At 39.3% G+C, this 12,768-nt stretch overlaps 1 protein-coding gene across 7 annotated transcripts in view; it reads left to right on the top strand.

Moving 5' to 3' along the window:
- myo6a (myosin VIa) overlaps positions 1–12,768 on the top strand; it is an 87,816-nt gene that overhangs the window by 26,302 nt on the left and 48,746 nt on the right. For all 7 annotated transcript variants that reach the window (XM_089118365.1, XM_089118363.1, XM_089118360.1 and 4 more), the window contains exons 2-5: positions 4,452–4,575; positions 12,308–12,377; positions 12,474–12,547; positions 12,645–12,768. The exon at positions 12,645–12,768 is cut by the window's right edge and continues 6 nt beyond it. In XM_089118365.1, coding sequence (XP_088974491.1) covers positions 4,459–4,575; positions 12,308–12,377; positions 12,474–12,547; positions 12,645–12,768 — 385 coding nt within the window. In that variant the 5' untranslated portion in view covers positions 4,452–4,458. The remainder of the gene's footprint in view (positions 1–4,451; positions 4,576–12,307; positions 12,378–12,473; positions 12,548–12,644) is intronic.

Raw genomic sequence — 12,768 nt, 5'->3', positions numbered from 1 at the left:
AAGCATTTGTGAAGAAGACACAACACACACAACCTTGAGGCAGATGGGCTACAACAGCAGAAGACCCCACCGGGTACCACTCATCTCCACTACACATAGGAAAAAGAGGCGACAATTTGCAAGAGCTCACCAAAATTGGACAGTTGAAGACTGGAAAAATGTTGCCTGGTCTGATGAGTCTCGATTTCTGTTGAGACATTCAGATGGTAGAGTCAGAATTTGGCGTAAACAGAATGAGAACATGGATCCATCATGCCTTGATACCACTGTGCAGGATGGTGGTGTAATGGTGTAGGGGATGTTTTCTTGGCACACTTTAGGCCCCTTAGTGCCAATTGGGCATCGTTTAAATGCCACAGCCTACCTGAGCATTGTTTCTGACCATGTCCATCTTTTTATGGCCACCATGTCCCCATCCTCTGATGGCTACTTCCAGCAGGATAATGCACCATGTCACAAAGCTGGAATCATTTCAAATTGGTTTCTTGAATATGATAATGAGTTGACTGTACTAAAATGGCCCCCGCAGTCACCAGATCTCAACCCAATAGAGCATCTTTGGGATGTGGTGGAACGGGAGCTTCGTGCCCTGGATGTGCAGCCGACAAATCTCCATCAACTGCAAGATGCTATCCTATCAATATGAGTCGCCAACATTTCTAAAGAATGTGGTGCTTTCAGCACCTTGTTGAATCAATGCCACATTTGTTGACTTTTTTTTACACACTCAAATAGTCAGACCACTGGATGGAGAAATATGCCTCACACACATAAAGCTTGCAGCAAAGCACTGGCAAAAGCAGCCGGATGTAAAAATAGCAAGAAGTGTTTTTGCTAGCATTAAAATGTGTCTAGTACTAGAGTCCTACTTGCTATAAAGCTGGAGATTTAAAACAACCTCCATTACTTTCCAGTTATACTCACTACAATGAATGATCTACTGGGAAAAAAGAGGTACATTATAAACAAACTTACTAGATAACAACAGTTCCTATATCAAAACTAACGAAGAGTTAACGAAGAGTTGAGAGCCCGTGTTCTTCATCGACTGTTCAAAACTACTGGCGGGACGGACTTGCACTAACTGAAGAAGATCACTTTTATTTGACAAGTGATCATCTACTTACACAACATTCATCATCAGTGTATAAATACTAATACAGTAAACCAAAATTATGCAAACGCATTTAGAAGCCGAGACCAGAGCACTTAAATTCCCTAAAAAGGGAAAAATTAAATTTGCTGCTTTCTTTTTTTCAGTTTTAGTTCAAGTAAATCAATTGAAAGTTTGAAAACAAACTATCTATGCCATTTATCTTTGGCACAGACAGAAACACAGCGATGTAGAAAAGTACCTCACTGTGAAGTATAGTGGTGGATCTCTAATGTTGTGGGGCTAATTTGTATTTTTCAAAGACCCTGGACAACTTATGATACACGGTATCATAAACTCCACCAAATAGCAGCAGATATTAAATCAACACCTGACTGACTCTGTCAGGAAGCTTAAACTGAATCTTCCAGCATGACGATGATACAAAGCACATCTTGCATTTTGCATGACCAAATTCTACATCCTGTAACCCTAACACTAACACTAACTATTATTAATAAGCAGTAATTAGGAGTTTATCGGGGTAAAAGTCATAGAAAATAGTTGGTTAATTGTGAGAATAATGAGACGGTGTTTTTAAAATGTGTTTTATTGAGACGTTTGTAGACTTGCACCACAGTCACTCTATTGTTCTCCTCGCTGTACTTTGGCTTGATGTCATGCAGAAAGATTTGTTCGTTCTGAAATCTGAGTTAAGTGATCTGGATAAAGCACCGCTCTGTGTTTTGCTCCATTTATCTTTCCCTCAGTAGTCATTAGTCTTTCTAATGAAACCCATCCCAATATGACCACAAATTATAAAACCAAGTAAATCGTAAAAACATATAAAACTAAATAATCAAATGTCTTAAACGTCTCTTTGAGATTGTTGAATTGAAATTGTGAATAATTTAACCACATAATTTTCACATTTCAATTTGTCAGTGCATTTAGTTTTCTTAAAATAGCAATAGCAAAATCAAATCAAATATACAACTGCAAAGTTTTGATCATTTTTACAGTATGATTTAAAAAAAAAAGAAGAAGATTTACAATATTTATCATATAGAATCCGATAAAAGACCTGTATATTGAAATAGTTATAAATGCCATTAAACTTTGCTTTAAATATGTTTGCATGTAATTTTGTATTTAAATGTATAGTAATTACTTGTTTTGTTATACATTGTAAAGAGTAATTTGACAACTGTCCGTTGAATTATTTGAAAATAATGCGTATCCGAGGTGGTATAATACTGGTGATGATGTTACACCTCAGGTATGCATTATTTTCTAATAATTCAACGACCCGGAGTCAATTATTCCACTTTTACTACAGTATGTTCACCACACCTCAAGACATTGTTCAGGTGATATTTGTCAGGTCTTTGTCCTTAAAACACTATTGTGTGTAAGACTAATTTCTGACTCATCTAATCCCAAGCCTCCCTTGTTTAATTGCTAAACGTCATTTTGGAGCCTGTAACATGGTCTTGAGCCACTGATCGCAGTCTAATGCAGAGAGAGAGAGAGAGATTGAGATTGAGAGTGTGTCTTCCAACAGTGTCACTTCTAATAGCGAAGCTGTATGTTTATCTGCTTCAAGAACAGCGGTGTAATGTCCTCGCTAGTTAGAAATGTCATGTTGCTTTTAAGTTGTTAAACTTTTTTACTGATAAAATCATTAGAGCAGCACTGACAACAAGTTTCTGTGCAAGGGTGTGTCCGTACTGTGTGTGTGTGCCTTTGAGTGGGAGAAAGTGAGTATGTGCTTTTGGTCGATAATAAAAACGTAATTTTGTCGCAGAAAACATGGAAATAAGTTGTTTTAATCCTATTGTTTACTATATTTATCTGCCGGGTCAGTGTCATTGTGGGTTTTGGTTCTTTTGCTGTTGTTCGCTGTAACGAAAATCTAGTGATGCACCGATGTGAAAATTTGTGGCCGATACCGATAACCGATATTAACATTGCTGTTATGGCCGATACCGATATTTACCGATGTCGATATCCCTGTATAGAAAACACATAGCGAGGATTAGGGCTGCACGATATTGGTAAAAAATGACATTGTGATGTTTTATTTTTCTGCGATATATATTGTGATATAAAAACAATTTCACCAGATTACTTGAATTGCTCTATTTGGAAAGAATGAATCATTCTAGAATGACTGGGGTAGTTTTGTCATGGAGTAAATCTGCATAGAAACTAATATTAATAGAATGTTAACAAAATTTGTTAACATTCTATTAATCCATTAACCTTACACTTTACAATAAGGTTCCATTTATTAAAGTGTACATTTAATGTACACTTTAATAAATGGAACCTTATTGTAAAGTGTTGTCGATTTATGTATCTTGAGCTCAGTGTTGGACAGATCAGTTGTTTTAACCATTCATTAAAGTGAATCGGTTCAAAGGAGTCATTAGTTCGCGGATCGGACGTGTCATTAACGGAACCACGGCACACGTTGTGATTATCCAGGCAGTTTAGAACATCGCACGAGATTTGTCTCGACCTATTTTTACAGTCTATGGTCTCGACAGTCGACACAGAAAACATTTCATCAACAGATAGATTTTTTTGGTTTATTGAAAGTGTGGTTTCACAATTCACAACCAGTAGTTCAGAAGAAAAAAACTTCGGTCTTCCGACCTTTTACCGTCGTGTATTGTCAAAGATATTCAGTCAACTCAATTCATAAACATGCGGGAGGGAGGGAGAGAGAGAGAGAGCAAGACATTTTGAAGACGGCGCGCGTGACCAGTGCTTTCACTCTCTCTTGTTCCCTCAGTTAAACAAGCGCAGCAGTCACTCATCTACATCACTTACCCGGTCAAATATGGCTTTGGCGGGACAAAAATACGCATTAGGAAGGCTGGCAGAAAACAGCTCACCAGTTCCCGTCTTCGTGGCTTGATGTTTAAACGCACTTGCGCTTTTAATACGCGTGCAAAAACAAACATCCCCGCCCCCACACTCACACCTACACGCACGTCAAATACACAGGGATGATCATCGGCCTGTTCACATCGGCCCTATTTTGACATCGGAATGATACCGATGTGTAAAAAATTGACCAAATCGGCCGATATTGTATCGGCGGCCGATATATCGTGCACCACTACTAAAATCCTTTGGAGATCCTTTGCCAAATCCTTTGGTGATACCTTCCTGGAACTACTTTACCTGAACTAGCCGCTTTACCTGAAAATAATTGCACACCTTAGAACGTTTGTCAACCAATCAGATTTAAGCATTCAACAGCCCCATAGTATAAATTGTTTTAATTACTTTTTATGAAAGAATCTTCCATTGGTATTTGATTGTTGACATTGTTTTTTTTCCTCAGCGGTGAAATGGACGATGGAAAGCCGGTGTGGGCGCCCCACCCTGCAGATGGGTTCCAGCTGGGAAGAATCATCGACATCAGTGCCGATAGTCTGACCATCGAACCTCTCAACCAGAAAGGGAAGGTGAGGAGGAGCTTCTGCAGAAATACACAGCGTCACCTTTAAAGCTGAAACGTACACGAATGCTTCTAGTTACATCAGAAAATGTTACTCATTATCCAATGGAAGTACATGCTGTAGTCTCAAGAGCTTAGTGAGAGATATTTAATGAAACAGGGAATGGCAGTTGGTAAAAAATCTGGGGGAAAACTTATGTGGCAAGTAACTGTAATATCGTGTAATAATAAGTGGGATAATGTACATCCAACCGGTTGTTATCTCAGAATAAACCCAGACAGGGTGATCAGGATCAGGTCTTCCGTCAGCCTGAAGGAGTTTATTCTGATATAACAACCGGCTGGATGTACATTATCCCGCTTATTACATGGTTACTTGCCAAATGAGTAAATAATATACTTGCCACAAGACGAAATATTTGATTAGTTCTTTAAACGCAAAGCTTATTCCCCCGCATTTCACCACAGAAATAATTATTAGATTCGAGTTATTTTATTAGCTCACCAAACGCAGAACTTGTGTACGCATTGTGTTTGCCACACACCATGTTTATCTTTGTTTTTCTACTTTGTGTCGGACTGTGGTTTTTGAGGGTCTCGTCACACAACTTCCTCATGCTAACATCTGTCTAATTGTCTGAGATTCATAAGTGACCGATGAATTTGCATCTTGGATTGGACACAACCTTTTATGTGAGAATTAGTTTCTCCTCAGGTTGTTCACTTTTAAAAAAAACTTTTGCTGATAATTTACTCACCCCCATGTCATCCAGGATGTCCATGTCTTTCTTTCTTCAGTCGAAAAGAAATTACGGTTTTTGATGAAAACATTCCAGGATTTTTCTCCATATAATGGACTTCAATGGGAACCAAACGGTTCAAGGTCCAAATGAGAGTTTCAGTGCGGCTTCAAAGGGCTTTAAACGACACCAGACGATGAATAAGGGTCTTATGAAGCGAAATGATCTGTCATTTAAAAAATAAATAAAAAAGTTTAAGTTTTAGAAGCACAAATGCTCGCCTTGCTCTGTTCTGTGATGAGAGTTCATGACTCTCCTGTTCGAACTTGTTCATCAAAATGAACAAATCTTTTTTCGAGTCATGACTCGAAGGGTCCTAGATAAGACCCTTATTCATCGTCTCGTGACGTTTAAAGCCCATTGAAGCGGCACTGAAACTCTCATTTGGACCTTGAACCGTTTGGTTCCCATTGAAGTCCATTATATGGAGAAAATCCTGGAATGTTTTCATCAAAAACCTTAATTTATTTTCAACTGAAGAAAGAAAGACGTGGACATCCTGGATGACATGGGGGTGAGTAAATTATCAGGAAAAGATTTTTTAAAAGTGAACGACTTATGCCTGCTTATGATTTAGCATTTTGCAGTCATAATGATGCAGAATTCTATAGTTATTATTTGCATCTAGTTTTGCATCTAGTTTGACTTGTTGAGAACAGACCTGGTGGCCATTTCTAGATTGCAGCTCAACAGTTAGGAACCACTGAAAACAGTGTTTCCTGCACAGCTTTGTGAATCTGCTGCGGTCTAAATGAGTTCTGACGAGAAAATATGACCATGTACATAAAACCTCTCTCGCACTGACACAAACAAATGACTGTGCTTGATTATGAGCCAGTTGAACTCGCGTTAAAAAACTCACGTTACCGGTTTAAATTATTCTAATGACTCCTGAACTCCTGAACTGAATCCATTAGAGCGGTTAATGAATCTTTAAACGACTGACTCACTGAGCTGCAAGTTGTCATTGCTTTCAGCCTGGGCCGTCATGAAAGGAAGTTTTGCATTTAACTGAACTTTACTACAATTTCTGAATGTTAGTTTTAATGTATTATTTAAAATGTGTATCTTTAACTAAGAATGGTCAGTAGTAATGATTAAAATGTGTATGTTTCACAAACCTTAAGCACACAAAGTAGTATACAAAATTTACTTCATTTCAAGTGTGGAAGGGGGAATAGGAGCCACAGTTCTGTGGAAATCAAAGCCAGACAGGACTTATAGTTCAGGGTGGAAATGAAAGCGCTCGGTCTCTTACTGGTTGTCAAGGAACACCAGTGAAATCTCATTAAAAACCGCATTCCACAGGGAAAGTTCTGTTGATTTAAAGGGCTTTTAGTAAAAAGCTTGTGCTTTCAAAACAAGGAACTGCTAATGTGATCCCATAATGAGTTACTTGCATTTTTGTCATGTTTCCGTCAAAAACATTTTTTGCACTTCACAGATTGTTTGCGAAAGGAGCAGAATGATTTAAATCTGTGTGTTTTCACTCAGCGCTGCTGCAAACACTTCCTGTGGCCCATGTGGAGTCCTGCCCTCTCTGGAGCTTTACACACATTACAGTAGCAATAACTCTCTCTGTGTGTGTGTGTGTGTGTGTGTGTGTGTGTTCACATCTGACAACAAGACAGCGTGTTGTGTGCAGCATTACATCTCGCCCATGTGATTTGTGTGCAGTGTGATGTCGCCGGGCTGTGAAAGCACAATGGGCTGTCTGTTTACACGCTACAAGTGTGTATGTGTGTGTGGAAGACACACTATTGTCTGATATCACAACAGAAGCGTGGAGGTGGAATACATAAAGTGGGAACCGTAGATAATTAGTGGTAGTTGTGTTTGCCAAGGCAAGCATCAGGATTGCTATCAGACCCTAAGGCCACGTCCACACTGGCATATATATGAAGAGTTCAGATGCAAAAGCCTCTAAATGCCATTTGAAATTTTCTTCTTTAATGATGATTTTTATCAAGCTTGTATATTTAAGTTCAGTAATTTCACTTAAATAACAATTAATATGTAATTATCATTGCCATTTAAGTGAAATCACTGAACTTAAATATACAAGCTTGATAAAAATGATCATTCTAGAAGAAAATTTCAAATGACTCATATATATATATGTAGTATATATGCCAGACCAGTATGGGGCGCTGTAATTCTTCCACAGAGATACACTGTACATGTAGAAGAAGACATTGAGCATGCGCATAACCTTGCACGGTGTATACGAACCAAGAAGACGAAGATGGCATTGACGCAGCCGACACGTGATGTGATGACATCATCGTTTCACATAATATACGGATTGGCTGTACACACGAAACTGCAAAGGTGTCGTTTTCAGATTTATCCACTTTGGGACCTGGTTTCAAAAAAATAGCGGTTTTACTCTCTCAAAACGCCGGATCCGTGTGGACGAAACGCCAATACGACAAAAAAATCATACGTATATAGCGAAACGCGTCTTCGTGTGGACGGGCCCTTAGTGTTAAAGGGATAGTTCACCCAAAAAATGTAAATTCTAACAGTAACTGCTCACCCTCATGTCAGTCCAAACCCGTAAGACTTTCGTTCATCTTCAGAACACAAATGATTTAAGATGATTGATGCTTTAAAGAGTTCATAAAGTGACCGTAAAAAGTCATGAGGAAGTGGTTTAGTCCGATTCTTCAGAAGAGACTCGATCTCGCTTTTTATTGGGGCTGGGTTGAAAATATTGCTTTCTGGATTTTAATCGATTGTCAAATATCAATTCTTAAATCCTAATGGTTGATCTTTTACTCTTTGCTGTTTTCAGTTGATGCGTGAACACAACGTGATTAAATTAGATTAGAGATCAAGTTTCAGATTTCAAATTCAATTTCAAATTTCAAATTCAATCAATTTTATCGCGAAACAATAAATACAACTTAAAAGTGCCATATGTCAAAAAAAATCAAATCATACTACTTATTCCATACCAGATGGGGGCAGTGTACCTCCAGAAAGTGAGTTGTGCCGCGGCCGTGCGCACTCTCACGTCTTCAAACAACACGAGCGAGCGCTGATTTGCTCTTTCTCCCTTGAGCATATTAATCAAATCAATTGACGCGAAGGTTGGAAGACCGCAGTTTCACGTGGAGCATTTGGAGATTTTTCGAGATTAGAGACTCAATGAACAACATCTCAACACTAAATTATAAAGGCCGTCTCGTAGACGCCTGTCTCAAATACAAGCCGCTACATTTCGACGATATGTGAAAATAAAAGCCCGGGCTATTATTTGAAGTTTTACGGTATTCGTTTTGTTCATATTATATGTTTATTATTAGTTGGAATTAATTTGACAGACAGCATTCGCTGATGTTGACCAAGCTAGCGCCATTCAGAGCTGCCATCTCTCACGAATTCACCGTGAGACACGCAATCGACACTTTTCACACACTCACGCCACGCATCAATTTTTATCATGCACAGAAAAGGACACGGAGACCGACAGACTAGACAGAGCAGGTTAGTCAATAAATACCGTTTTGGCGCTTGTAAATGTTACACGACAGATCCCTAGCGCACGTGAACCGATCATCTCTACTAGCTAATGGTAAAAGAACACGAACACTGTTGAAAGATACAGTATGCTACAACTTACAAAAATGTATTCCTCATGGATAATGTCGACCAATCATTTTTTGAACTCTTCCCTGAACTGAAATGTAGTAGTGGGCTGTATTTCCACACGGTTGACATCAGGTTCAAGTACACACACAAGCCATGCGGGTTGTTCGTGTACTGCAGTTTGTCTGGTGGTTATGTTGCCCGCCCGCATACCGCCTCCCATGGCCGAAATTGGTATTACGACACCTGCCGGGCCGGGGCTAGTAATTTAGCATGCTAATTCAGGTTAATATCTTGGCAGCACTATAACTTGTCAGTTTTTTAATGACATCATCAACCTTATTTCTTCTCATTCTTTTGATGCGTGTAGCTCATTTTTTTTGGATATTTTTACCTCAATTCTTACACAACAGATCTCTGTACCGCCTCAGTTGATCCGATCATCTCTTCCTCTTTACTAGTTACAGCACCAAATAAACATGAATGAACATTAGAAGGTATGGTGAAATCTGTATCATGTCTCAATCAGTGTTTCAACTGCAGAAAGATGTGATCCCATATCTTTTTCACCTCAGAAAAGCCAGTCAGTGACCAACTATAGCTCAATAACTAGAAACATTAACACTAATGCAGCGTTCACACCGAACGCGAATAGCGCATCAAATTCGTGCCTGACGCGTCTAGTTTGACGCTTGACCACTTTGTGTTAAAGGGTTAGTTCATCCAAAAATGAAAATTAAGTCATTAATTACTCACCCCCATGCTGTACCAACCCCGTAAGACCTTCGTTCGTCTTCGGAACACAAATAAAGATATTTTTGATTAAATTTGAGAGCTGTATAACGAGACTTCCTTAGATTTCCACGACGCATGCGTGAGATTTGCGATCTGCTTACACTACTTCAGATCGCAATTCTCGCGCATGCGTCGTGGAAATCTATAAGGAAGTCTCGTTTCTGGCCTACAAGGAAGAAAAGAAATAGTCGAATAAACTCGTTATTTTTGTTTGTTTTTTCGCACAAAAAGTATTCTCGTCGCTTGATAAACATATAGTTGAGCCACGGTAGTCACTTGGGATATTTAAACATTTTCTTCATTGACTTTCTGGGCCGTCAAGAGGCAGTCCCTTAGGAGCCAATGTGGTAGTTATACAGCTCTCAAATTTAATCAAAAATATCTTCATTTGTGTTCCGAAGACGAACGAAGGTCTTACGGGGTTGGTACAGCATGGGGGTGAGTAATTAATGACTTAATTTTCATTTTTGGGTGAACTAACCCTTTAATTCACGTGTCAAGAGTAAAACTAACGTGCGTAAAAACAAAAGTTTGAAGCGAAATGTACGCGCATGCCGCGCGTCAGAATCGAAATCTGTTGGCAGCCATTGTTTTTATGTCGACCGAGCATACATCGAGAGAGTCACTGCTCTGTATTTACTCAGAACAGCGGCGTGGGGATCATCGTCGCCATATATATGTGTCCACCGGACCCTTCGGAGGTGAACCGTTTGGCGAGTTTCACCATTTGCTCGCTCCAGGAGCTGCGCGTGAATGCACAAATAGTACTAACTAAATCATTCGCGCGTATCGCGCATTAACGTGCCTAACGTGCCAGACGCTCAATTCGCGCGAAATGAGGCGTATTCGCGCCGCATGAATTTTTTACGCGCGTAACGCGTCTTTGCATTGACTTAAACAATGAAATATAAAGGACGCTATTCGCGTCCGGTGTAAACGCACCATAAGAGGAGCATTTTGCTAAATATGTGCGCAATATTACAAATCCATTATATTTTTCTTCTTTTAACCTTTAAAGGGTTAGTTCACCCAAAAATGAAAATTAAGTCATTAATTACTCACCCCCATGCTGTACCAACCCCGTAAGACCTTCGTTCGTCTTCGGAACACAAATGAAGATATTTTTGATTAAATTTGAGAGCTGTATAACTACCACATTGGCTCCTAAGGGACCGAAAAAACAAACAAAAATAACGAGTTTATTCGACTATTTCTTTTCTTCCTTGTAGGCCAGAAACGAGATTTCCTTAGATTTCCACGACGCATGCGCGAGAATTGCTATCTGCTGTAGACTACTTCAGATCGCAATTCTCGCGCATATGTCGTGGAAATCTCGTTTCTGGCCTACAAGGAAGAAAAGAAATAGTCGAATAAACTCGTTATTTTTGTTTGTTTTTTCGCACAAAAAGTATTCTCGTCGCTTGATAAACGTATAGTTGAGCCACGGTAGTCACTTGGGATATTTAAACATTTTCTTCATTGACTTTCTGGGCCGTCAAGAGGCAGTCCCTTAGGAGCCAATGTGGTAGTTATACAGCTCTCAAATTTAATCAAAAATATCTTCATTTGTGTTCCGAAGATGAACGAAGGTCTTACGGGGTTGGTACAGCATGGGGGTGAGTAATTAATGACTTAATTTTCATTTTTGGGTGAACTAACCCTTTAATTTAATTGGGATTTAATTGGGAAAATGTAAATCAAATTGTAAAAATTGTCAATGGCCAGCCCTACTTTATATGATGAACATATTTAATATAGGCTTTTGTTCAACTTCTGTATTGATAGAGCTCATGCATTACAGTCAACAGAAGCTCAGCTGTTATTTCTTGACGCACGAGAACCACTGAGGTTTGTGTTCACATCAAGAAAATACGGTTGAGCTTTCATTTACTGTGTGTGTTTGCCATATAAAGCACATCAAACAATGTCCTCTACCATTTCTCTATAAACTTTGAGTCATCATTGTTTTGGTGAAGTGGATTCTCAAACTACAGTAAAATATCTTTATTTACGTTTCAAAGATGAATGAAAGTCCAATGGGTTTGGAACAACATGATGACAGAATTTCATTTTTGGGTGGACTTTCCCTTTAAGCTTCAGCATGTAACTAATCCTGCATCTGTGCTTTAGAAATAAATAACCATTTAAAGTGTGCAGCTTTTTGAAGAGAAGTGCTATTTTTTTCTGTCATTCAGAATTGACTTGCACACACCTAGTTACAGCTTAGAAACCGTCCAGAACCCCCTAGCAACACTGTGAACGCCACAAATTAGTCACCACAATTAATAAGCAACTGCATAGAGTTCCCTAGCAACACCCTGGCCACCCTCCACAACTCCCTAGCAACACCTGAGCTTCATGATTCCAAATACTGCTCACTTTTTTCCCACTGACTTGTAGAATCCAGATGATTAAAGTGCTCGTTAACGTTACGTGCAAGCAGAGAGTTGTATGATTGTGCATGTGCAAGAGGAAGCGCGTGGCACTTCACACAGGTTGTCACAGGCTTGTAGTATGCTGTACGGTTAACGAGTCATTTCTCTGTTCCAGACCTTTCAAGCTTCTGTCAATCAAGTCTTCCCTGCTGAAGATGACGTCAACAAACATGTGGAGGACAACTGTAAGTGTCAATGTGTTTGAGATGAACATGTTGGTCATGTGTTGGATGAAATGATACCATTGTTCACTAATGGTTTTGTGTGTGTGTGTGTTACAGGCTCGTTGATGTACTTGAATGAAGCCACGCTTTTAAATAATGTCCGTGTGCGCTATAGTAAAGATAAGATTTATGTGAGTATATTCTTTGTTGCCAATGCATACTTCTCTGCTGATTGGTTTCTCTTCTCATTGGTTCCTGTCTTGCTGTTTATGTTATTTTGTGTTCTAGACATTTGTTGCCAACATCCTGATTGCTGTGAATCCATATTGTGAGATTCCCAAGCTGTATTCCCCAGAGAGCATCAAGCAGTACCAGGGCCGATCGCTGGGCACTCTGCCACCTCACGTCTATG

Source organism: Pimephales promelas, chromosome 13 (genome assembly GCF_988280905.1).
Source record: "Pimephales promelas chromosome 13, fPimPro1.hap1.1, whole genome shotgun sequence".
Lineage (NCBI taxonomy): Eukaryota > Metazoa > Chordata > Actinopteri > Cypriniformes > Leuciscidae > Pimephales > Pimephales promelas.
The sequence above is the reverse complement of the archived record's forward strand: the minus strand, read 5'-3'. Positions and strand labels throughout refer to the sequence as shown.